The sequence below is a fragment of the Manihot esculenta genome, chromosome 17 (genome assembly GCF_001659605.2).
Source record: "Manihot esculenta cultivar AM560-2 chromosome 17, M.esculenta_v8, whole genome shotgun sequence".
NCBI classification, from domain to species: Eukaryota; Viridiplantae; Streptophyta; class Magnoliopsida; order Malpighiales; family Euphorbiaceae; genus Manihot; species Manihot esculenta.
In genome coordinates this window covers 29,762,461-29,774,699 of record NC_035177.2, presented here as the reverse complement: position 1 = coordinate 29,774,699, position 12,239 = coordinate 29,762,461, and the positions used below count along the sequence as shown (strand labels likewise).

Here is a 12,239-nt window from a genome sequence, read left to right as displayed (position 1 = left end):
TTAGTATGCTATTTGCATAGAATTCTTATCATTGGCGGAAAAAACAAAAATTCTTTCAGTTTATATACAGAAATTGACGCAGATAAAAAATCAATTAGCTCAACTGTGAATTCTCGAGCTTAATATACTGGAAGCTTTCAAACTGTGGAGACATCAAACTTAGGGATGTAAACTGGTAGGATATTCGCGAAAATTAAACTATCCGAACTCGAATTCGATTTATATTAATAATATCCGAACTCGTTCTGAACCCGATTAAAAATTAATTTAAACTATCCGAATTCATTCCAAATCCGATTATTATTATCCGAATAAAATTCGAACCCGTTTAATCTTATATATTTTAATTAATAATTTATATAAAAAATATTTTTATTAATAATTTTCATTTAAAAAATCTAATATTTCTACAAAATATTTAAATTTAAATTTTTAAATAAAAATATATAAAAAAATTTATAAATATTATTGTAAAATATATTTTTTATATTAAATTAATTATTTATATAAACGTGTTCGAGTAGTGGGTAACCTATACATAAAACTCAAATCCGATCTGAATCCGCAACGGATATTATTTTTAAAACTCTAATCATCCCAAATCCGATTATAATTATCTAAATCCATTCTATTAGGGTTTAATCGGATCGGATACCCGAAAATATCCAATCCGTTGCAATCCCTAATCAAGTTTGGACACAATATGCAGTTTATTTTGATGAAATTCCCTGCAGATCCCAAGTTTTTATCGTTGGAGTTCTGGATGCGTGGCAGAATAATAAAACAAATTTCTTTGAAGCATCCCCACAAGGCCAAGCTCTTGGTTTTCTTGAAAGGGGTTGTTGGACTAAGGAAATTTGGTCACCAAATAGATTGGGGGAAAGTATTTTCTCAATTCATTGATTTAATAATTTTTTATCCGAAGCAAAATATTACATTTAAGAGAATAAGTAAATATATACAGACTACATGAATAATTTTATATAAAAAATATATGAAGCACATCATGAGTTAATAAGACTTTTAAAATTTTTGATGATTAGAGATTTATTCCGATAAATATATATTTTTTGACTAAAATAACAATATAAATTATAATTAGCCGCATAAAGAATAAAAGTGATAAAAAGTGTTGATCTATAAAAATGAAGAAAAAAATTTATTAATTCTGTCAAATTTTAGAGATTAAAAAGTATTTTTCAAAAAAGAAATTGTAATATTCCCATGGTCATTGGAAGCAATATACCATGTGAGGTGATGGAATCTGGCAATGTATATATATATATATACAATGTCAAGATACTTCATTTTCAATGCATTAATTTTCATTTTGGTTCTTCTGATCATTAACTTGACAATAATTGCAGGTGATGAATCTGTTTTTATCTCCATACAATGTTTTTGTGGATATGATGCCTCTCCATTTGGATAGGCAAGCAGATCTTATTGAAATAGAAGCTGTCCACCGGACATGGATAGAAAAGGAAGCTGCTCAAATTATTGCACCGCTGGAATCTCTGTTCATGTGATCAGGAATCTCTATATGTATAGATACTCCCAATTTCAAATGGGTAGCTCTTACTTTTTCATTTTTCTTCAACATCCATCAGATTCGGATAGGATGATTCTGAACAGAGATTTTTTTTGAGTTTTTTATTCAAACCCTATCCTCAAAATTCAGGTTTGAAGAGATCACTTCTATACTTTCCACTTGATATGTGAGGATTAGAGGTGAGCAGTATTCGGTTCAAATTGAAAAAACTGACCGAATCGAATCAATTTGAAAATTTGGTTTGGTTTTTTATACATTTCGGTTCGGTTCGGTTTAATTTTTAATTTCAGAAATTTCGATTATTTCAGTTTGGTTCGGTTTTGATAAAAAAAACCAAAAAATTCGAATCAAACCGATTAGTGATAATAATATATTTTTTCAATAATATAGAGAAATTAAATCATATTAAAATTAAAATATTTTAATTAAATTTTAAAATATTAAAAATAAAGTGTAAAAAATAAAAAAATTAATAAAAATCGAAACCAATCAAACCGAACCGAATCGAACCAAATCAGACCGGTTCGGTTCGATTCAGTTTTTGACCAAAATCGATTCGGTTCGATTTTCATAAACACTAAAATTTTAATTTTCGATTTATTCGATTCGATTCGATTTTAAACTGAACCGACCGAATGATCACCCTAGTGAGGATACTTCTCATTAATCAATAATCTTATTTAAATTTAATTTATATGGACTCAAAATAGAAAATATATGGTATAATTGTATTTCAATTTATAATTGATCGAATTTAAATAAAAAGTTTTTTCATTCAATTAACTAGTACACTATATTTTATCTAAATTATTTTTACGGTACAGATGTAGAATTGTTATTTTAATACTATTAAGTTAATAGTTTGATAGCAATTTAAATCTGTTAAAAAAATTATTTTTTTATTATATATAATAATATATTTTAATAAAAAATTTATTTTATATCACGATAATAATTTTAACTTTATTTTTCATCTACTAAAAAAAAAATAAACTATTACCTTATATTTAGCAGCGGATGTGGCACAATTTTCAGAGTATTGCTATTAATTTATAATATTGTATAAACCTATTTTTGCACTAGAATTAGTACAATTAAATTAATAGCATGAATGAGTTAGACTAAAGACATTATTAATGGGTTGAAAGCATATACTGCCAACATTAACAAATTATTAAGTCTCTATTTATTTGCATGAAATAAGTTGAATAATTATTTTTCATTAATTAGCTTTAATTAAAAAAAAATATTAAAAAATTTTGTATATAGTAGTATTAGTAATATTTTTTAAATAAAAAATTACTTTTTTGAAAATATTAAAATTATTTTTTAAAAAATAATTTAAATTTTCTTTTAAGTAGAAAAATATTTATATTAATTAATTTTCTTAAATGTTTTAAATGTTAAAATATAAAAAATATTTTTAGCATGGTAATATGAAAAAAACAGAACAAAAACGCATAATATATGGTAATATGAAATAAAATTGTAAAATAGAAAGTGTTTAAAGTCGATACTGATAATGTATAAAATATAAATTTTTTTAAGATCTGAATATGTGCTCTGATCGTGATTTAAAGATTTTATTTTTATCCGATCGGATTCTATTAAGCACAAACTCTAGAAAATTAGATTGGATGTTCATACTACTAATTTTATTATACTATTAGCTAATGGCTCTATTCTCTCCGTATCCATACGAAACTTTAAATATAAGTGTGATAATAGCACTAACATAACAAATACATAGAGTATAGATTTAGCCGACTCAATATATATCAATCAAATTGTCTGTCAGGGGTGAACAGTATTTGGTTCAAATCAAAAAAATCGATCGAACTGAATCGATTTAAAAATTTAGTTCGATTTTTTATACATTTCGGTTCGGTTCAGTTCGGTTTTTAATTTCAGAAATTTCAGTTATTTTGGTTCGGTTCGGTTTTGATCAGAAAAAAATTGAAAAAACCGAACCGAACTGATTAGTGATAATAATATGTTTTTTCAATAATATAGAGAAATTAAATCATATTAAAATTAAAATATTTTAATTAAATTTTAAAATATTAAAAATAAAGTGTAAAAAATAAAAAAAAATATTAAAAATCAAAACTGATCAAATCAAATCGAATCAGACCAGCTAGGTTCGATTCGGATTCTGATCAAAATCGGTTTGGTTCGGTTTTTATAAACACTAAAATTTCAATTTTTAGTTTATTCAGTTTGATTCGATTTTATATCGAATCGACCGAATGCTCACCCCGATTGTGTGCGATTAATAATTCATTTTAAAAATCTGTCAAAGATATACTTGTCTTATTCAATAAAATGTGTTTCAGATATACTATGTACGACCATACGACCACAGAATATATATAATGCTCCTAAAAATAATACCCAACCCCATTAATCTCATTGATTTCCTAATTTATACCAAGTCCCGTTCATTAATTTCCTATGAATCATTTCGCCTAAACTTAATATCACAATCATAAGAGTAAGACCCTTGAATTTCAACATTATCAGATAGATACTAATATTATGTTAGAAATTTTATGTTGAAGTGGGGATAGGCCTATGTTTTTGTGCAGAAATTTTCTATTATATATATAATATTTGTAAAAATATGGTATTAATATATAATATTATATTAATTAGTAGTTTACACTCTAATGACCATTAATTTATTTTCAAATTTTGATCATGAAGTGAGGTATTGGAATGAATATTCAATTGACCAAAACACAATCTTTGTTAAAAATGACTAAATGAGAATCTATTAATTCAATAAACCACCACTTATCTGCAATAATTAAGAAACTTATCAACTTGTAACTCGTGACGTAGCCACCCATTGCATGCATGCATGCATTAACGGCTTAACGCCCAAACACTAATAATTAATAGAAAACCAACTGCCACATGTTAGACCAGTTTTCTCTCAGAAATAGGGATGGTTTTTTCATGAGGTTTAAAGAATGGCTTAGCTTTGTCGGGTAGTTGGCCGCCGTTTTGTAAAAGGTCGGGGACGTAGATTCATATGAAGAAACAGACAATTAAACAAATGTATCTATGGACTGTGCATGGGAGCTGCCTGAATTAAGATAAAAAGCATGCATGATTGTATAAAGCTAGCTGGGAACTGTTTCTTTCCAATTTTAGAATTTTGAATGATGGAAAAAATAAAAAAATTTAATTAAATTAAATATTTCTAAAATTCTTTATTCTGTGATTATTTTGCAACAGGAATGATGGAAGACATATAAGATGTGTGGTATTGGGGTTGCAACAATTAGGTGCCCACAGAGAGAAAATGAATTATGGAAGAAATTGCTAAGGTAGCTTACTTGTCTTGTTCCTCACTTCCAACAAGCCTCCATACTCCATTGTCCACTGTCTGGTGAGATTACCCAACTCTCACTAACCAAATCATTCATCAACCACATTGTACAAGGTTTCTATTACCAGTAATCAAACGTAATGTTTGCATTTAGAAACGTTAAATTAAATTTTTACAAAAAATTTAGAAAGACTAAATATGATATTCTATTAAAAATAAATTTATATTTGATTTATTTCTATTTAAAAACTAAAATTTCAGACGCGAGTCAAACGGAACCTTTCACTAATTGTTACAGGGAGTAATTAAGGCAAAAAGGCCACTGGCAGGTAACGACAGGCTAACTTCTCCTTTCAAATCAACTGAACTGAATGGATGCATGAGCAAAAAGCCAGCCCTACTCTCCACTTGCTCCAAAAAGTTGCTTTACCCGTTTATGCTTGCTTTTATTTTATTTTATATATTTATTTAAGATGATATTTATTTTTGAAAACGATATTTTACAGAAAATTTATTAAAAAATAATAATACTTTATAAATTAATATAATAAAAGATATATTAAATTAAATTCAAACAATAAACTACAGTAACATTTTTGTTAACTAAAAATAATAATTTATTCTATAATTTAACAAAATTTATTATTATTTTATATTTTTAAGTTGATATTATACTTTATATTCCTTGAAAATGTCACTTAATAAAGTTTCATAAAATTATTACTTTATAAAAATATATATCATTTTATATAAATTTATAAAATAAAAATATCAATTTAAATATTATTTACATAAAATACACCGTTTTGCAAGGAAATTAAAATAAAACATATTCTTTTCGTAAATTTTATTTTATTTTTATAATAAAGTGTAAAATTCATTTTATAATTATATTATTTTTTTTATTATTTGATTGGTTTTAGAAAAATAATAGACTCACAATTATTAGCCTATTTGGACTTGATCTCTACTAAATCTTAAAAGTTAAATTTTATGAAAAAAGTTAATTGAAATGGAAATAAAACAACATAAAGGTGAAGTTCTAAAAAAATGATTATTAGAAAATAATTATTTAAAATAATAATTTCACATTTCCATCAAAAAGAAATTTATATTTTTTAAGACAAAAGTGAAATTCTGATTTAAAATATATTTTTTTTTTACAAAAATATTATTTTTTTATTCTCAATTTTTTATTCAATTAAAACATAATTTTCTCAATACATATGAAAATCATTTAACAATATTAATAATAATAAAATTTTAAATCATAAATAATCCAAAAAATACAATGTTCTAACACTTAAAAATAAGATCATGTGATAAAATTTAATAGTTTAGTTCTACTAAGAGAAAAATAACTCGAACGCTTTAAATCAAACTCAATTTAATTTAATTTGTTAAGAGTTAGCCTCTTAACTATAAGTTCAGACTCTACAGGAATATATCGGTAAAAGTTATAATCCAGTCGATTCTCTTTACATCTATAATCACAGAATCTCCGATCAATTAGTCTACAGAATCCCTTATCAACGAGCTAACTATATTATTGTCAGATTCTAAAATATAATATAATTAATTTCGCTTTTTTACAGTATAAAAATTAATAATCATAAAGATAAAAATATACAATTTTTATATAATAACTCTGGAGTTTTAAGCAATTATATTATATTTGCTATTTTCTTTAAATTACTGATTTGAGTATCAAAATAGTTCTCATAGATACTAACCATTTCACGTTTGTTTTCTTGCAGATTGCTCCATTATAGTTCAACTTCATTCCGATCAGTCATAAACCATCTTACGTTTTCTTTTTCGATAGCCTAGTATAATGTTTTATTTTAACTACATGATTGAAGTAATAAAATATTGGTTGACGAAATTAATTATGTGAAAAATAGTAAACTGAGTACTTAATTGAATTTATGGTCTTAGTACAAAATTAATGTTTATTTTCAAAAGTATACACTAATTTTATTTTATTGATGTAAAGTATAATTTTAATTTTTTTTATTTCAAAAGAAAAGTTCAATAATTCTCGTAAATGTTATAAAAATATTATTGACTTATAATGCTCAACATTTTATACTATTTACTATATTATAAATTTTAATTTCACAAACATCTAAAATTCAAAATTAATATGAATATTGTTTAGTATAAAACTAAAATTTAAAACAGTTTATACAACATTTAATTTAAAAAAAAAGGGTAAAAATTATTTATTTAAAATATTTATGATAGATTAAATTTTAGTAGTAGTAATAATAATATGCTCGTGATATGCATGCTTTTGAAAAAAAATGAAGAGATGAAAAATAATGAAGACGGATAAAAGATGTATAATAATTTTATAGTATAATAAATAATAACTAAATTTATATATATTTAAGAAAAATAATTTTTTTAAAATAAAAACCCCAGTTAATATATATTCATTAATACTAACTTCTAATTAAATAAAAACCCCAGTTTTTTTTTTTAATTACTGGTTGAATATTAGATATTTTTGTTTGGTTTTGAAAAAACGACAGAAAGAAATTAGTGGAAAGACAACTAATGTAAAACTGTCTACTTACTATTGAACAAGAAAATTAAAAATAATTAAATATAATAAAAAAATTATTATTTAAACTAAATCCACATAAATCTATAATATAAAATTATAATAAAATTAACATAAAATCTAATATATTTATAATAAAAAAAATATAAATCTAATATAAAATGAAACTTATTACGTTGGTTTCACTAGAATTAATATTTTTGCTTTATATAACTCTTCAATGGAGTTTATTCTTTTTTTTTTCCTTTATTTAACAATTTTTTTTTTCTTGAAACAACCATCTTTCTGAAATCGTGGTTGGAGTATATAATATATATAAACATCGATTGATGAACAAGCCAAAAAAAAAAAATTATGTACACGTTTCCTTTAAAATTAATTATCAAAATAAGTAAGATAAATTATATTTCCACATTCCAAATGTTAATAATGATAATAAATGTATCTAAAGAAATTTAAAAAATATCAAATTCTTCTATTTTATCTGATCTCTATTTAAAAAAAATAAATTTTATTTATAATTATAAAATATTAAGTTTTTTTAATAATTGAATACATAAATTAATTAAAAATTTTCTTTAGAAAAAAAAAGTAAAAAATTCACATTTTTAAATATTTTTATTATTTAATTATTAATTAATTTTTTAATTTTGTAGTAGGTTACAGTCACTTACCTCCCCACGATTAAACTATTTTCAGAGTATAAACAACAACTTGTTCTTGTCCATTTGTCATAAATATATCCTTTTCTTTCTTTTTTTAAATTAATCAGCCTCGTCATTTTCACCACCACCCCCCTATAATTCTTCCCCAGTTGCTTAATTTCTCACACAATCTTTGCGTCTCCTCCCCAAAACATTATAAAAAGCTCCTTTCCTTTCACCACTAACCAAAACTTCTCTTTCTTTCTCTTAAAGTTTCCTCCTGCAACACCTCGCCATCTTCTTCTCCACCGAGCCACCCCCATGTCTAAACTCATGGCTTTAAGCTTTATCTTCTCTGCTCTTTTAGGCTTCAACATCATTTATCTCTCTGTAGCAGAGCTTCAGCGATTTCAACATGAAGCCAAAGCTGATGGGTCTCTCAGCCTCTTGGTTATTGGTGATTGGGGAAGAAGAGGAGCTTATAACCAATCTCACGTTGCTCGTCAGGTAAATATATATGATTACCATCGCTAAACTTCTCCATCATGCATTTTGTTTTTATTTGGATTCTTGTAACATATCGAGAACAAGTAGGAACCAATAGCTGCATCTGCATGAGCATCTGCATCCGGCGAAGGGAGGAAACTTCGTGGCTGGTTCTGTGAGGCTAAGGCCAAAAGTTCTACAGTAGAATGAGTCGGGGAACCAATGATGTTATTGGGACATTCATCCAATGAATGGGCGCCACTTCATCATGTTTACTTTTTTTATTGTAGAGTATAATTCCATGTGGATTCCATTATACCAATCCTTTTCATTTGGATGTCCTCGGTGGCACAAGATGACATAGGCATATATGGAAGCATATCTTGCATATCTGAAAACTATATATTTTTATTATTAAATTAAATATACTTTAAATCTCTGTGTGCTGATGAATCATCAGTAAATGTAATTTTTAAAATTTTAAATTTGTTGAATTATATGTAATTAAATAAAATTTTCAATTAATATGCAGATGGGGATAATTGGAGAGGAATTGGATATTGATTTTATAATCTCCACAGGAGATAATTTTTATGATAATGGATTAAAGGGTGTTGATGATCCTTTATTTTATGAATCTTTCACCAATATCTACACAGCAACCAGCTTGCAGAAGCAATGGTACAGTGGTATATATTCTTATCTCTTCCTCCTAATTAATCATTTTTAATAAATAAATTATGGGTTCTAAATTTGGATTTATGCTTTAATTAATTAATTTAATTTTAATTTTCCTGCAGTTTTAGGTAACCATGACTACAGGGGTGATGTAGAGGCACAACTGAGTCCAGTTCTTAGAGAAATGGATAGCAAATGGCTTTGCTTGAGATCTTTTATTGTTGACACTGGTAATTAATTAACATATTTTACATTCTCTTATTTAATTTAGAAATTAAAAAACTCACATTTTTCAGTGAATTAATATCTAAAATTGCAGAAATTGCTGATTTTTTCTCGGTGGATACTACCCCTTTTGTTGAGAAATATTTCACAGAAAAAGAGCATAATTATGATTGGAGTGGCATATTACCTAGACAGAATTACCTCTCAAATCTCCTAAAGGTAATTATTAATTAATTAATTAATTAATATTGTTGTTATCATAAATTAATTATAATCTTAATTATTGACTGGTGAATAGGATTTGGATAAGTCCTTGAAAGAATCCACAGCAAAATGGAAGATTGTGGTAGGCCACCATACAATCAAAAGTGCTGGACACCATGGGAACACCCAAGAGCTCAGTTCACAGCTCCTCCCAATCCTTCTGGTAAGTTTCATTGATTAAATCAAACTTTTATTTTTTCAAAAAAAAAAAAAAAAAACCCATTAATTAAATCATTCTATATCTTCAGGAAAACAATGTGGATCTTTACATAAATGGGCATGACCATTGCTTGCAGCACATAAGCAGCAGTGAAAGGTATGATTCAAATATAAATCACTAAAATAAAAGGTTAAACCGTCTTATTTATTTATATGTGTGTACGCATGGCGGTGCATGTATTACAGTCCGCTTCAATTTTTGACAAGCGGAGGCGGCTCCAAGGCTTGGAGAGGAGACGTAGATTGGTGGAATCCGAAGGAAATGAAGTTTTATCATGATGGTCAAGGTTTCATGTCTATGGAGATTACACAAACTCAAATGGATATTGTGTTCTATGATGTTTCTGGCTATATTTTGCACAAATGGAGCAAGAACAAAGAGCTTCACTCTACCATTTAAGCAAGTTATTTTGCTTCAACAAGATGAAGATGAAGAAGAAGATGAAACTGATGGGAGCTTGGGATTAAGATTGAGGAAGGGATAATGTTATCTTGTAGACTTGTAGTCTTTGTATTTTATGAGAAGGGAAAATTAGAGAAAAAAAACTATTTAAATTATTCCTGGCAAATATTTATTTATTGTAAAATATTTCGTTCGGCCTAGAATGAGATCGAGCTTATATTATATTAATATAATAATAACTAAAAAAATTGATTACACATGGATAAAATAATTATAAATAAATTTTTATGTCACAAAAAATTAAGATTGTTGATATTTTTTTTTTTTTGAATCAAGAAAGACTTTATTTATCTTGTAGAATAATAATCCAAGAGACAATCAGGAATGTCAATCCAAATCTTGAATCTACCATGATGAATAGACTCTCTAGCTAATAAATGGGCGGCTCTATTTTCTGAACGCCGTACCCAACAAACATGAATGTTACCCTGAGACCGCATAACATCTTTGCAATCAGAAACAACTAATCCAAACTCTGAAAAGTCATCCAGAGGAGAGCGAATAGCCAAAGTTAAGGATTGGTTATCCGTAAAAATACAACCCGCCTGAAGAAAACAATCTCTAGCATAAGATAAACATTGACGCAAGGCCAAAACTTCAGCAATAACAGGTTGCCCACCCCCCTCATAGAAACCCGAAATTGCAATGGAAAAGAAGCCTTCCAAGTCCTCAAATACTGCTGCAAAACCGAACAAATCAGCACTAGCAAAAATTGCACAATCAATGAATGCAATCCAATCAACTTCAAGAGTGGTAGCCTCAACCAATGGGAGCACACGAGGAACAGATGGGTGGGATAACGTCCTTGGTCGAGACACAAGTGAAGCCACATAATCATTAAAATAGGAACTAGCAGCATGATGAACCTCACTGGGTGACAAAACTTTATTGACCCACAATCTTTCATTCCTGGCATGCCATAACTTCTATACATGTATAGCCATACGTGCAGTCCTTTCTCTGCCAAAAGTATTATAAATATGAATAAAGAAATCCATGAATATAGAAAAATCAACAGCAGTAGAAAAACCAGCAAGTCTCCATAACTCAACAGCCATTGGACAATGCAAAAAAACATGTGAAATAGATTCATCATGATCACAAAAAAGACATGCAGCAGGTACATGTATCCCACGCCTCAAAAGAATATCCCGAGTAGGAAGCACTCCACGACAAGTACGCCAAAGAAAATCCCGAACTTTGGGAGGAACATTAAGAGACCAAAGACGATTCCACCCATCATTATAACCCAGCACACCAGTCCTACCCGACAATTCTAAGGCACAAAAATAGGCAGATTTAACTGAGTACACACCCTTCTTATGCAAGTGCCAAATTAATTTATCCGGTTTTGGGAATAGAGGCAATGGAATAGTAAGAATAGCTCTCATATCAGCAACACTAAAAATATTCATTAGCTTCTCTACATCCCAATGCAGCTCACCTTCAACAAATAAATCACATACTCTCATGACTTCAGGAACAAACATCGCCTCATCTAAAGGCATAAAACCAATATCCCGAGGAATCCAAGGGCAATTAACAACAAAAACCTGCTTACCATCACCAATTCGCCACCTTACCCCACGTTGCAACATTTGTTGAGAAGACAAAATACTCTTCCAAACGAAGCTATAGTTAGAACCTAACCGAGCTGACTAAAAATCCCCATTCGGAAAATATTTAGCTTTGAGCACTCTATATAGAAGAGAATTGGTGTCAACCAACAAACGCCAACCTTGCTTTCCCAATAAGGCAGTATTAAAACTAGCCAAATCCCGAAAGCCCATCCCACCTTCCGA

The 12,239-nt window shown here is 27.7% G+C and overlaps 1 protein-coding gene across 1 annotated transcript; it reads left to right on the top strand.

The window, feature by feature from the left end:
* Nucleotides 1-8,280: 8,280 nt before the first annotated feature.
* LOC110605420 (purple acid phosphatase 3) lies at nucleotides 8,281-10,532 on the top strand. Its single transcript, XM_021744010.2, has 7 exons — nucleotides 8,281-8,609; nucleotides 9,121-9,277; nucleotides 9,389-9,496; nucleotides 9,586-9,710; nucleotides 9,790-9,918; nucleotides 10,004-10,071; nucleotides 10,161-10,532. The coding sequence occupies exons 1-7, from the start codon at nucleotides 8,424-8,426 to the stop codon at nucleotides 10,372-10,374; spliced, it is 987 nt and encodes a 328-aa protein (XP_021599702.1). The 5' UTR covers nucleotides 8,281-8,423; the 3' UTR covers nucleotides 10,375-10,532.
* The last annotated feature ends 1,707 nt before the right edge of the window (nucleotides 10,533-12,239 follow it).